This window comes from Berghia stephanieae, chromosome 1 (assembly GCF_034508935.2).
Source record: "Berghia stephanieae isolate SIO BIC M18660-M18661 chromosome 1, UCSD_Bste_1.3, whole genome shotgun sequence".
Taxonomy (NCBI): Eukaryota; Metazoa; Mollusca; class Gastropoda; order Nudibranchia; family Aeolidiidae; genus Berghia; species Berghia stephanieae.
This window is the reverse complement of record NC_088360.1, coordinates 98,923,113-98,936,617: the sequence shown is the minus strand read 5'-3', so window position 1 is coordinate 98,936,617 and position 13,505 is coordinate 98,923,113. Positions and strand designations below refer to the sequence as shown.

General features: G+C 38.6%; 1 protein-coding gene across 7 annotated transcripts in view; it reads right to left on the bottom strand.

Annotated features, from left to right (window-relative positions):
* Positions 1-391: 391 nt before the first annotated feature.
* The window catches only part of LOC144962513 (uncharacterized), a 145,835-nt gene continuing 132,721 nt past the window's right edge, over positions 392-13,505 (bottom strand). For all 7 annotated transcript variants that reach the window (XM_078895518.1, XM_078895523.1, XM_078895522.1 and 4 more), the window contains one exon: positions 392-2,379. In XM_078895518.1, coding sequence (XP_078751644.1) covers positions 562-2,379 — 1,818 coding nt within the window. In that variant the 3' untranslated portion in view covers positions 392-561. The remainder of the gene's footprint in view (positions 2,380-13,505) is intronic.

Below are 13,505 nucleotides of genomic sequence, written 5' to 3'. Positions count from 1 at the left end.
ACAAAAAAGTGCCATTGGTCTTAGCCCAGGTGTACATGTTTGCAGGTCTGATAACCGAGCGCAAATATGATGGGCTTGATTTAACATTGTTGTAATGTACAATATTTTGAGTTGGTTTGAGAGTTTTTCCATTATAACAATGAGACCATTACAATATGGGTTATCAGACCTGCAAATAGATGCACTTCGGTCTTAGCCTTATACACTGAAGTACCCTGAAAAAAAAACAAACAAACAAGTATTTGAAATTTTTGCCGGAAAACACGTCCTTCAAATATCGATCGATGAAAATGACCCACGTCTTGTCAAAAAAACCCTTCAAACCTGGTACTACGAAGAAGTTTCAGGTTTGAGAGTTATCGGCAAGAGATTGACGCAGTTTGAGAGTTTATTTGTTTGTTTTTGGGTTTTTTTTTCTTTTTTTTTTGCTAAGATGAATGTCATTTTAATAGATCGAGATAATTTGAAGGACGAGTTTCCTGGCCAAAATTTTAAAAACGTTTTTTTCCAATGTACGGCGGATATGTCATTTCAATAAGTTAATCCTTCTCTTAGTTCTCCCTAGCCTGTATCTACTGAACAACTGGAAAATCCTTCGTTTTCATATATTTGTCGTGGAAAGAACAACAACGCCTTGCTGGGTATATCGGACAGATCATCCGCCATGGACGATTCTGTGATGGAATCAGCTCTCTCTTGAAGTCTTGTTTGAACCTCTCCTGAATCAATGGAAGTAGCTGGCGACTCCACGCCGTTGAAATGCGGAGAGTAACTCGACATCTTATCATCCTCACGCCGAAATTCGTCAAACCTCGAAACGCCATTATTATTATTATTATTGTTAATATTTTTCATAGTTCCTTGCGATGTGACGTCATAGACAACGTTTTTATCACGTGACAAAGTGTAGGAAGTTTCCATATCCAAGGCCGTTGACAGAACACTTTCAGTCTCCATGTCCGAGGAGCTTTCAATAGAGTCTGCCATTGATGCTGATGCTGATCCAGGATTTGACTCTAAATCTCTGTTTGAGTCATTACAAATGTCATTGTTGGTATTGACACTGTTGCTTCTACTTCCGTTGCTGATAGCGTCGATGTTGTTATTCACTATTCTACTATTGCTGTCGGTTAGTCTGTATAATGTTTGTGATTTTATTAAATCAACGACGCTTTCGGATGCGTTTCTACGTTTTTCGATTCCCGCTGAAGAATAGCCTGGGCTAGAATTCACAATGGAATTGTCTCTTAATCCACAGAGATCGTTCGTTTTGGAATGTTGAGAACCAGTCAATAATATATCGGGATTTGAATTTTGCAGGTGATTAACTGTAACTGTTGCACCGGAGTAAGGCGAGGGCGATTGCGTTTGACGCATGGCACTCTTGGTTGTTGCAAGTCCTCCCGGTCTGGGTGAAGATGGCTGAGGTATGAACCGGTTTCCAAAAGGCACATTATTTTGATTTGTCATTGCTACTGATGCGACCGGCGTGCGTTGTAAATGTCTGCAGAGATCTGGGTATTTGCTGACCAAGTTGGTCGTGCTGGAATTAAGGCTACGTTCCGAAATGGTACTTGAACTGTGTGGTGATGTGACACTACTCGTTGAATTGTCTTTGGTGGTTTGTGTGAGTGGGTTATGCTGAGTGTAGTTTTTGATATTGTTGTTGTTGCTGTTTTCAAAGTCGTATGGATTAGGCGGAATATTTTGTTTGTTATTGTGCTTTGTGTAATGATTGTGATATGGCACTTGTGGTTTGGGAGAGGGGGAAACCGGGGTGAGCGCACAAGAAGGCCGTTGTTCAGCAGATGTGGATGGAGATACATTGTTTGAATATTGGTGGTTTGTTGGTGAAATGAATGAATTTGACGATGGTCGTGGGTAAATGGGATTTGGTGAGTTGTTGGGGTTGTTGACGATTGGCGGTTGAAGTTGTTGGTGTTGTTGCTGTTGTTGTTGTTGTTGTTGTTGTTGTTGAAGGTGATGATGGTGGTGAAAGTGATGGTGTTGGTAGTACTGGGGAGGTGGGGTGTAGTAGTGGTCGTGGTAGGGGTGGTAACGCTCAGCGTATGCTTGAAATGTCTTAGTATCATTGATACATGAAGAGAATTGGTTGGATCCTGTTGCCATGCAGTCGCTAGGGGGCGGGGTTTCTTGTTTGATGTTAGAAATGACGTCATTGAGGGTAAAGAGCTCTTCCGTTTTGATGACGTCGCCGTGTAAAGTGCAGGGCACTTCCGTTTTAAGGGATTTCGGAGAGAATAGAGGACATGAGCTGCAATGAGAACTCCAGGCCATTTGAAGATGGTCCCGTTCTTCTTTAAGGATCTGCATCTCATCCCTGAGGTCTTTGTTCGAGTCAAGAATGTTCTGGAATGTCTGAAAGGAAAGACAATACAAAAATGTAAACTTTAGCCTTTGTGGCTTTGTGGTCTTGTAGTATGGCACCTACCAACTGAGCTATCGGGACCCTTGTTCAAGAATAAAAACCCAAGAGAATTGAACAATGGAGCTCGAACCCTGATCCCACCGGTGGAATTTCAAAGACCCTATCCATACGGTCATCTAGCGACCACTTGTATATATACAACTATATTATTATTTATTCTATACTACATTTTCCTATATGGACGTCGGGGCCGAGTGGTTAAATCTTGCACTATGACTCGGAGATCTCAGGTTCAATCCCCGCTTCAGGGTATTTTGTTGGTTTTTAAAAATGTTGCTTTTGTTTTTGTTTGATTTTATTGCTTTTGTCTTTTACAAGATTATGAACTTCTAATTTGCTCACTTTGTAGACATAATAAGTTTGTTTTATGGACTATTTATAATCTTTCATGAACTGCGGTACAATTTATTTTTTTAATGTTTAGTTTTTGCTTTGTTCACTAGGAGCTCTCGATAGCTCAGTTGGTAGAGAACTTGCTTCATAAGCAAAGAGACCGAGATCGATCCCGGGTGCAGTCGAGAATTTTTCTGACCCTCCTGTCCAGCCAGCAGTGATCATGTAGCTGGGTCTGTTAGATCTGGCGGAAAGTACTTTGCGATACACTAGTATCCTATCCAAAGGGTAGCAAGCAATTGCTATTGTCCGTTTCACGCTAAAGAAACCGGGATAAACCGGCTCCATGGGACCTGGTGGCTCTGAAGGACTACTTTTTAAAATTTTTGTTCACTGGGGTATAATATAAATTGAGCATTGAGCATTTATACATGGCAAAATCGATTAAATGTGCTCAAAGCGCTTTACACGGGGTCCCAAGCATACAGAAAAATTTATCATTTGTACGAGACATAACACTTGTTAGGCGATATTGCAAATATTTTTTTTCGGATAGAGACAACGCTGTTAACGACCAGGTACTTATTTTACACATGAATACGATGAGAGAATGTGAATAAAGAGCCTTTTCCAAAAGACTCAACTTCGCGCCACTCAAAGCGGGATTCGAACCCTGAACCTTCCGGTCCGAAGGCGAGTGTTATACCATTAGATCACATAGCCATAATCATCGTTAAGTGCTAAGATCATGGGAGAAAGGGAAAGGTGGGCGGGGGGGGGGGGGCATTGATATGAACCTGATATTTATCATTTAACTTCAACCCAAATTCTGACTGAAGGATAATACAAGTCTTTGATGTGACAATGTTATCATTTAACGCGTTATCAACATTTGCATCAACACATCAACACAATGATCTGTAATGAATACTGATACAATAGGAGTATCTAGCAGAGAGAGAGAGAGAGAGAGAGAGAGAGAGAGAGAGAGAGAGAGAGAGAGAGTATGTTAGAGAGAAAGAGAGAAGGTAATTGTGAGAGATAGTATATATTATATAATATATACAGAATAATAATAATAATAATAATAATAATAATAATGGTATAGATTTATAGTGCGCGAAACATCCCTTCATCAGGAGGGCTCTGGGCGCATAACATAGATTAATTTAATCATGAAGCCCTAACACAGTACACGAACAACGCTAATTATACACATAATCAAAAGAAAGCCTGTCGGAATAAGAATGTCTTCAATCGACGCTTGAATTCCTCTAGTGAAGACGAAGAACGTATCTCTAGTGGTAGTAAATTCCACAACCTTGGACCAGAATGCTGAAAGGCGCGTTCACCAGCCTTCACTCGACAGCGGGGTGTTTTCAATTTGAGGTCGTTCGTTGATCGAAGCGATCGCTGTGGGTTATACCGTTCAACGAGGTTTGAGAGATATGCTGGTGACGAGCCCTCCAGGCATTTGAAAACGATAGTTGAAGATTTATATTTAATCCGCTGGTCCACTTCCAGCCAATGCAGCTGTTGTAGTAATTCGGGAGCTGCAGTTTTTCTGTCTTTCTGTAGTACAACGCGGGCTGCCATGTTCTGTATTTTCTGGAGTTTGTTTATTTTGTCCTTTGTGAGACCAACAAACAGTGCATTGCAGTAGTCCATTTTCGGGAATATCAAAGATGTTACCAATTTGTTGCAAGTTTCCCTATTAATAAATGGTCTGATTGTTCTGATATTTCTTAGAATGCAGATAGCACTTGTTCTCACATTGTTAATATGTTTGTTCATAGACAGATCACTCTCTAAGGTGATGCCGAGATTTTTTGCTGATGTTGTGAGTTGTATTTTGTCATTATCGTTGATTGTCAGTGCCAGTGTAGATGGATCTGTCTTATTATTTGAACTAGCAATGAATAAGGCTTCGGTCTTGTCGCCATTTAATTTTAATCTATTTGCAGACATCCATCTCATCACATGATTGATGCATTGTTCGTAAACAGTTATCTTTGAAACTATATCGGATTGCAAACACATGCTATATATCTGGGTATCGTCGGCGTACATATGGTAAGCGAGAGAATGTTGCTCTAAGATTCTCACAACAGGGGAAGTGTAAAGTACAAAAAGGACTGGACCTAAAACGGATCCTTGAGGTACACCAAAATGAAGGTCACGCTCTGACGAAGTTACTTCCCCAATTAAAACTGATTGAGTTCTTTGAGCAAGATATGATGCAAACCAGTTTAGAGCAGTGCCCGATATGCCGAAAGTAACTTGTAGCCTTCGAAGTAGTATGGCATGGTCGATGGTGTCAAAGGCCGCCGAAAGATCGAGAAGACTAAGGATGGTGGTTTTTCCTTGATCAATAATTTGCAGCAAGTCATTTGTGATTCTCATCAATGCTGTTTCTGTGCTATGATTTTGCCGATAGGCCGATTGAAAGCACTCATCGAGGTTATTATGTTTCACGTGACAAGAAAGTTGTTTTAGTACAATCTTTTCTAGAATTTTGGAAATGAATGGTAGATTTGATACAGGCCTAAAGTTTTTAAAATTATCACTGTCAAGTCCCGCTTTCTTCAACAATGGCTTCACCAATGCTTTCTTGAAGCTTTCTGGAACAACTCCCTCCCTTAATGATTGATTAATCAATTCAGTGATGTAAGGTGCAAGTTCATCAATACACTCCTTCAAAAGGGATGTTGGTAAAGGGTCGAGCCTACATGATTTGCTAGGACTAGAGAGAATCGTTTTCTTTGTGTCATTTATTGAAATTTCTTTGAAAGATGTTAAGGGTTCACCATAAAAAGAGGTATATTCTGCTTCTGTTTCGTCTGTGTCAAGTTCACTCCGTATTGTTGTTATTTTATTCATGAAATACTCTACAAAGCAGTCCGCGAGTTGCTTGTCGTCAGTGTGGTGTGGCAGGCTTGTTTTGATCTCTTTGCCTAGAAGCTTATTTGAGATTTTATAAAACTCCTTCGGACTTTTTATGTTATCAACTTTATCAAGATAGTAGATACGCTTTGCCTTAATTGTCACCTCTTTGAGTCTATGTTTGAATGATATGTAAGTTTCCTTATCAATTGTCAGGCCAGATTTTTTCCATTTCTTCTCCGCTTTTCTTTTCTCTTTCTTTATACGTTTTACCTCCAAATTGTACCATGGTGATTCTTTTCTGATGTTCACATATCTTGTCGTGAGAGGTGCGTGCTTATCAATAACACTAATAACTGCTTTATCAAAATTGTCACCAGTCACTTCTTTCTCACAATGTGTAGTTAGAGAGTGAGAGAGGTCCGCTTTAAATAGTTCTATGTCAATTTTCTTCAAATCTCTCGAAACAACTATTTTTTTTTGTTTTTTTTTTGTCGTGTACTGTCCCCCCCTCTGATCCCAAAAGATATTAAATGATGGTCTGAAATGCAAAGATCATCTACATTGATAGGTGTCGCTAGTTGCATGTCAACGCTGGTCAATACCCAGTCAATAATGTGTCCACACCGATGTGTCTTTTCATTGACATGCTGTGTCATGTGATGTGACGAAAGTAGTTTATTTATATTTCTTATATCCGGTGTGTCTCGATCAAAGTGTAAGTTGAAATCTCCAACAATAATATTTTTCTTTGACTTCATGTCAAGGCGAAGAAGGAAGTCCTCGAATTCATCAATAAATAGTGATGTTTTTAATCTATTTTTTGCACTGGGTGGTGGCCTATATATTGAATGAAGCTTGACTGAGTCATGTTTAAAATCAATGACCATTCCTACCAATTCGAATGCCGAAAAATTGTTGACATCATGATTAAATCTAATGGTCAAATTTGACCTATAGACCACTGCAATTCCTCCCCCTCTCCTTCCTTTTCTCGGAAATGACTGAGTTGTATGTGTGAGTGGTGTTAAATCCGACACAATTGCTTCATCCCCATTCTCCTTTAACCATGTTTCAATTATTATTAGAATGTCAATAGATCTCTCCTCAATCATACTTCATAGAGAAGTGAAAAGATATGGAAAGCGATTTTAAAAAAAGTTAACTCGAGATAGAGAAGGATGGAAACTGTTTATCTGTGGCCTATACCCTGGGTGAAAAAAGCAATGATGTATATGTAGGTACATACATACATACATACACACACACACACATATATATATATATATATATATATATATATATATATATATATATATATAATATATATATTGAATCGTGTTTGATACAAATATGGTACGAAAAGTGCTCGACATGTAGTAATGGAGCGAATTATTATTTAAAATATTTACCACAATGTTTGGGGCAGTCTACATCAATGTTTCAGGCTTAATTTGCCATCTTCAGGACTGAGTTGTTTTGTTGACTGTTGTTGTTTCTTGAAGTGGTTCCGGTTTGAAGTTAATTAAGAGGAATTTGCGCCGATGGGGACACTTTCCGTAGATCTCACTTTTCATGTTGAGTGTGGCTTCATGAGGTTGTTTGATTATAGTATATTTTTCTTCCAGGCATAAGCTACATTGTTTTGATGTTGGTGTGTATCCTGTTGCTTTAGATAAAATTTTCCATGAAATGTTGTGGTCTATTTTGTTGTCTTTTAATTTCCAAATATGTTCGCTGAGTTTTGTGGATGTTTTTTTGTTAGTGTTTCTAAATGTAGAGGTGTGGAGGTTGTATCTTGTTTTGAAATTATTTTCTGTTAGTCCTACATATTTTTCTTGCTTGTTTGTTTTAGTTTCTGTGACTGTGGCTTGGTAAATTAAACTTGATTCTAAGCATTGTTTGTTTAGCGGGCAATGTTCTTTATTTCTGCAGTTGCATTTTCTAGTGGGTGGGTTTTGCTCTTGTCGGTGGTTTATTAATATTTTTTTGTTGTGGCTTGAAATTATTTGTTCTATGTTGCGCATACACGAGTAACTTATTTTTATGGTATTCCTGTTGATAATTTTATGTAGCTTGTGGTTTTTTGGAAGGTGTGTATCAATTAACTTCAGGAACTGCTGTCCTATGTTTGTGCTGACGTTTATGTCGAAAGGTGGGTTGAACCAAGTTATGTGTCGTTTTCTTGTTTTACGTTCTTCACTTGTGTGTTGGGGTTTACATGAGAGGGAGGCGTCTGTGTATAAAAATGGTGTGTTGTATCCACTTTTTGTGAGTGCTTCTTTGTAGGGGGTGGCTGCGACGTTGAATATCTCTCTGTTTTCCGAAAGTTTGCTCACCCTCAGTGCTATGTTTTTTGGTATGTTTTCAATGACGGGACGGGGGTGGTTGCTGTTTTTATTAATGTAGCTAATGGTGTTGTTTGGTTTTCTGAACGGTTGGAATGAATTGGATTTTATGTCGAATGTGATGTCGAGGAAGTCAACTGTTTTTTTTGTTTGCTTCTATTGTGATTTTCAAATTGTTGTTTTGGAATATTTTACAGATTTGTTTTTTGATGTTTTCGTTCGCTCTTGGTCGTCTGTTGGTTATAGCGAGTCCGTCATCTCTATAGAGGCCGATGTATGTGTGTGTTTGTTGTAGTTGTGACAGGATGTAGAGTCCGACCAGTTCGCATGTTTCAGCACCGTCGAACGAACCCATTGTTACGTCGAAATCATTGTGTCGCTTTGTCCACGGTGTGTTGTAGTAGTATAGTGTGCTGTGCTTGGTGTGTTTGATGATGTGTTTTTCCTCTTCTGTGATGTTGGTGTATTTTGCTGCGAATTCCAATGCTTTGTTTAGTAAGTCTGGAGTGATGAAGGGGTAAAAATCGCAAATGTCGAAAGAGATGAAGGTGCAGTTTTCTTTGTTTTGGATATTTTTGAACCATTCAATGACTTCATGGTGTTTTTCCACTGGTTGAATTTAGTTGCTTCTTTGACGTTTTTATTTATTTTTTCTAATATCTTTTTGCTGATTTTTCCAATTTCAGATTTGTATGGATTTATTAGTCTACATTTTGGATTATTTTTGAAGTCAGGCTTGTGATCTTTGAATGTGATGAACGCTTCTCTTCTTGGTGCTATATCGATTCGATCGCTAAGGTCAAGTCTGTTCGCTATATTCTTATCTTCTTTTGTGATCTCTTCGGTTCTATGTGTTCTGTCTTTCTTATAGTCTTTGTTGATTTGTTTGTGTGTCATTTTATCATATTCCTCAGGTGTCATTTTATAATAGTTGTTGGATTTGTCGGCTGGTATCAGAAGTTGTTTTTCTTTGACTACTGACTAACGATGTGAAGAAAATAAACAAAGAAAAACAACTTCTGATACCAGCCGACAAATCCAACAACTATTATAAAATGACACCTGAGGAATATGATAAAACGACACACAAACAAATCAACAAAGACTATAAGAAAGACAGAACACATAGAACCGAAGAGATCACAAAAGAAGATAAGAATATAGCGAACAGACTTGACCTTAGCGATCGAATCGATATAGCACCAAGAAGAGAAGCGTTCATCACATTAAAAGATCACAAGCCTGACTTCAAAAATAATCCAAAATGTAGACTAATAAATCCATACAAATCTGAAATTGGAAAAATCAGCAAAAAGATATTAGAAAAAATAAATAAAACGTCAAAGAAGCAACGAAATTCAACCAGTGGAAAAACACCGATGAAGTCATTGAATGGTTCAAAAATATCCAAAACAAAGAAAACTGCACCTTCATCTCTTTCGACATTTGCGATTTTTACCCCTCCATCACTCCAGACTTACTAAACAAAGCATTGGAATTCGCAGCAAAATACACCAACATCACAGAAGAGGAAAAACACATCATCAAACACACCAAGCACAGCACACTATACTACGACAACACACCGTGGACAAAGCGACACAATGATTTCGACGTAACAATGGGTTCGTTCGACGGTGCTGAAACATGCGAACTGGTCGGACTCTACATCCTGTCACAACTACAACAAACACACACATACATCGGCCTCTATAGAGATGACGGACTCGCTATAACCAACAGACGACCAAGAGCGAACGAAAACATCAAAAAACAAATCTGTAAAATATTCCAAAACAACAATTTGAAAATCACAATAGAAGCAAACAAAAAAAAACAGTTGACTTCCTCGACATCACATTCGACATAAAATCCAATTCATTCCAACCGTTCAGAAAACCAAACAACACCATTAGCTACATTAATAAAAACAGCAACCACCCCCGTCCCGTCATTGAAAACATACCAAAAAACATAGCACTGAGGGTGAGCAAACTTTCGGAAAACAGAGAGATATTCAACGTCGCAGCCACCCCTACAAAGAAGCACTCACAAAAAGTGGATACAACACACCATTTTTATACACAGACGCCTCCCTCTCATGTAAACCCCAACACACAAGTGAAGAACGTAAAACAAGAAAACGACACATAACTTGGTTCAACCCACCTTTCGACATAAACGTCAGCACAAACATAGGACAGCAGTTCCTGAAGTTAATTGATACACACTTTCCAAAAAACCACAAGCTACATAAAATTATCAACAGGAATACCATAAAAATAAGTTACTCGTGTATGCGCAACATAGAACAAATAATTTCAAGCCACAACAAAAAAATATTAATAAACCACCGACAAGAGCAAAACCCACCCACTAGAAAATGCAACTGCAGAAATAAAGAACATTGCCCGCTAAACAAACAATGCTTAGAATCAAGTTTAATTTACCAAGCCACAGTCACAGAAACTAAAACAAACAAGCAAGAAAAATATGTAGGACTAACAGAAAATAATTTCAAAACAAGATACAACCTCCACACCTCTACATTTAGAAACACTAACAAAAAAACATCCACAAAACTCAGCGAACATATTTGGAAATTAAAAGACAACAAAATAGACCACAACATTTCATGGAAAATGTTATCTAAAGCAACAGGATACACACCAACATCAAAACAATGTAGCTTATGCCTGGAAGAAAAATATACTATAATCAAACAACCTCATGAAGCCACACTCAACATGAAAAGTGAGATCTGCGGAAAGTGTCCCCATCGCGCAAATTCCTCTTAATTAACTTCAAACCGGAACCACTTCAAGAAACAACAACAGTCAACAAAACAACTCAGTCCTGAAGATGGCAAATTAAGCCTGAAACATTGATGTAGACTGCCCCAAACATTGTGGTAAATATTTTAAATAATATATAATATATATATATATATATATATAGAGAGAGAGAGAGAGAGAGATAGAGAGTGAGAGAGAGAGAGAGAGAGAGAGAGAGAGAGAGAGAGAGAGAGAGAGAGAGAGAGAGAGAGAAATCTGACACAGTTTTTCTCCCTATCTTTTGGCAAGCAATATCTTCTCTTGGGCAGGTGTCCAATTACCCTTGTCAATTTATATCAATACCCAGTAGATATCTATCGCACATTCACACCCGTCTAAATTTATTATTCTCCAGTTCTTTTTTTTTTTCTTCTAATGACAAGGCAGTAAGTAGTGCTTCACATCCATTATGCCGTGGATCCGTAGTTTATCCCGGTTTCTAAAGCGTGAAACGAACGGGCAATAGCAATTGCTTGCTATCCTTTTGATATGAGACAAGTCTATCGCAAAGAATGTTCCGCTTAATCTAACAAATTCAGCTATCCAATCACTGCTGGGTGGACGGGGTGGGGGTGTGTGTGTGTGGGGGGGGGAGGGGGGGGGGTCTTGACTCGGAATCGATCTCGTTCCCTTTGCATGTGAAGCGAGAACTCTACAAACTGAGCTATCGAGTCTCCCATTAATGACGAGGTACTTTCGTAAATGTTTTTAACAGTCTGATTGTTATCATTTAGTGAGAACGAATCACCAAAATGGCTGTCTCAAAACAATAACAAAAGAGCTTAATTATACCAATTTCGTTCCTTCTTTTCAATAACTTCATGATTTATTTTCTTGTATTTAGAGTTGGTTGCCTTCTATTTTAAAGTAAATCTTTGGTTAGACGTGAAACGTGTACCATGAGTGTACCACGACTAAGACAAATTATGCGATCATCATTGATGGCTCGCCCATTACTAAGCATTAACCAATCAGAATATTTCCTGCCATTTACCCCGTTTCCTTCCCTTGACTATTTATTTCCTGTATGTGAAGGCCTGAGATTATCTAAGTACATGTCAAACCGTGGCCTTCGTAAAGTTTTGGCCTGATACTGACAAAAAATGACGTCAAAATGCCAGTGTTTTGCCACAAAAGAAAACAAATCGTGAGTTGTATTCAATAGTTCGGCCAATGAAATAACTTGTTTCCATGAGCTCTACTAACGACAACTCACTCGACGGTGCAAAAAAACAAATAATGACGTCAAACTGCAAGTCCTTTTGGATTTCAGTATCAGGCTATAGATAGTTCGAAGATGACGTCACTCATGCCTTTGTTATTGTTTTTGCCATCCGCGTTTGTGAGTTGTTCTCACTAAACTGTATTAACCAGACTATAAAAGTTCATGGTTACACAGAGTTTGTGTGTTGGTCTGTTATACTTCCGGATGGCAATGTTGTGAACTCCTTGGCCAAGCGCATTCTATCTATAACATAACAATGGCTCCGGTCAAACCCACAAATGGGTCAGGCCCAGTCAGGGAATAGTGCTCACAATATTTTGACACACTGATAAAGGAATTGCATCGCAAAACCCGAAGAAACGATGCATTGTTTTCAATTATCTGTGTTAAAAGTATGAGTGATGCTCAGGATCTGAGGGTTGTTTACTCCAGGTGATAGGCAAGCACTTTTGGCGGCCATAGGCCTTCATTTCACCGTTTAGAGTTTAGAGCCAGTTACTAAGTTTCCATGCGTCATTACGAGGGAAGTGACGTTACGACTGTTGAAGCGTATTAAAATAATACATTTTGATGACTCTCTCGCCTGATAGCCCCCTTCCCTCCTGCTAAACACACACACACACACACACACACACACACATACACACACACACGTACGAAAATTTCCCCACCCCCCCCCCCCTGTCCCAAACCCATAAAACAATTCACCATAATATTAAAAAGATGATGATCGCTTAAACAGGCCCTTAATGAGAATGCATTGGACAGGCCATTAAATCGATTGCTGTGGGATTAGAGGACGAAAGCATCACACTGTGGTGACATCAACAAATGGTTCTACTGACCTATATAATTGTTTTAAAATATGTATCTGTGTATGTGTGCCTTTGTATTATGTATGTGTGTGCGTGTGTGTAAGTGTTTGTTGGGTGTGAGGGTGTTGGGGAAAGAAAAGTGAGAGACAGAGAGACAGAAGGATAACCGAAGTTTCGTTTATTGTGATTATGTATGTGCATGTGTATGTGTACTTGTGTGTGCGCGTGTGTGTGTGTTACTGTATATATAATATATATATATATATATATATATATATATATAAATATATATATATATATATATATATATATATATAATATGTGTGTGTGTGGGGGGGGGGGTGGGTGTGCAATAGTATTTGCTTGTTATCCTCTGGATAGAACGCTAGTCTATCGCAAAATAATAATTTCAGCCAGATCTAAAAGACCAATCACTATTGGGTGGACAGGGGGTCAGAAAAAATCAAACCAAAAAAAAAAATAATCCAAATCCAACTCGACTGCATCCGGGATCGATCTAGGTCTCTTTGTGCGTGAATCGAGTGATCTACCAATTGGATTCAATAGTCTGATGTCACGTCGTCCAGCAACGGCGGCCATCGTGGTTCTCAACAAAGA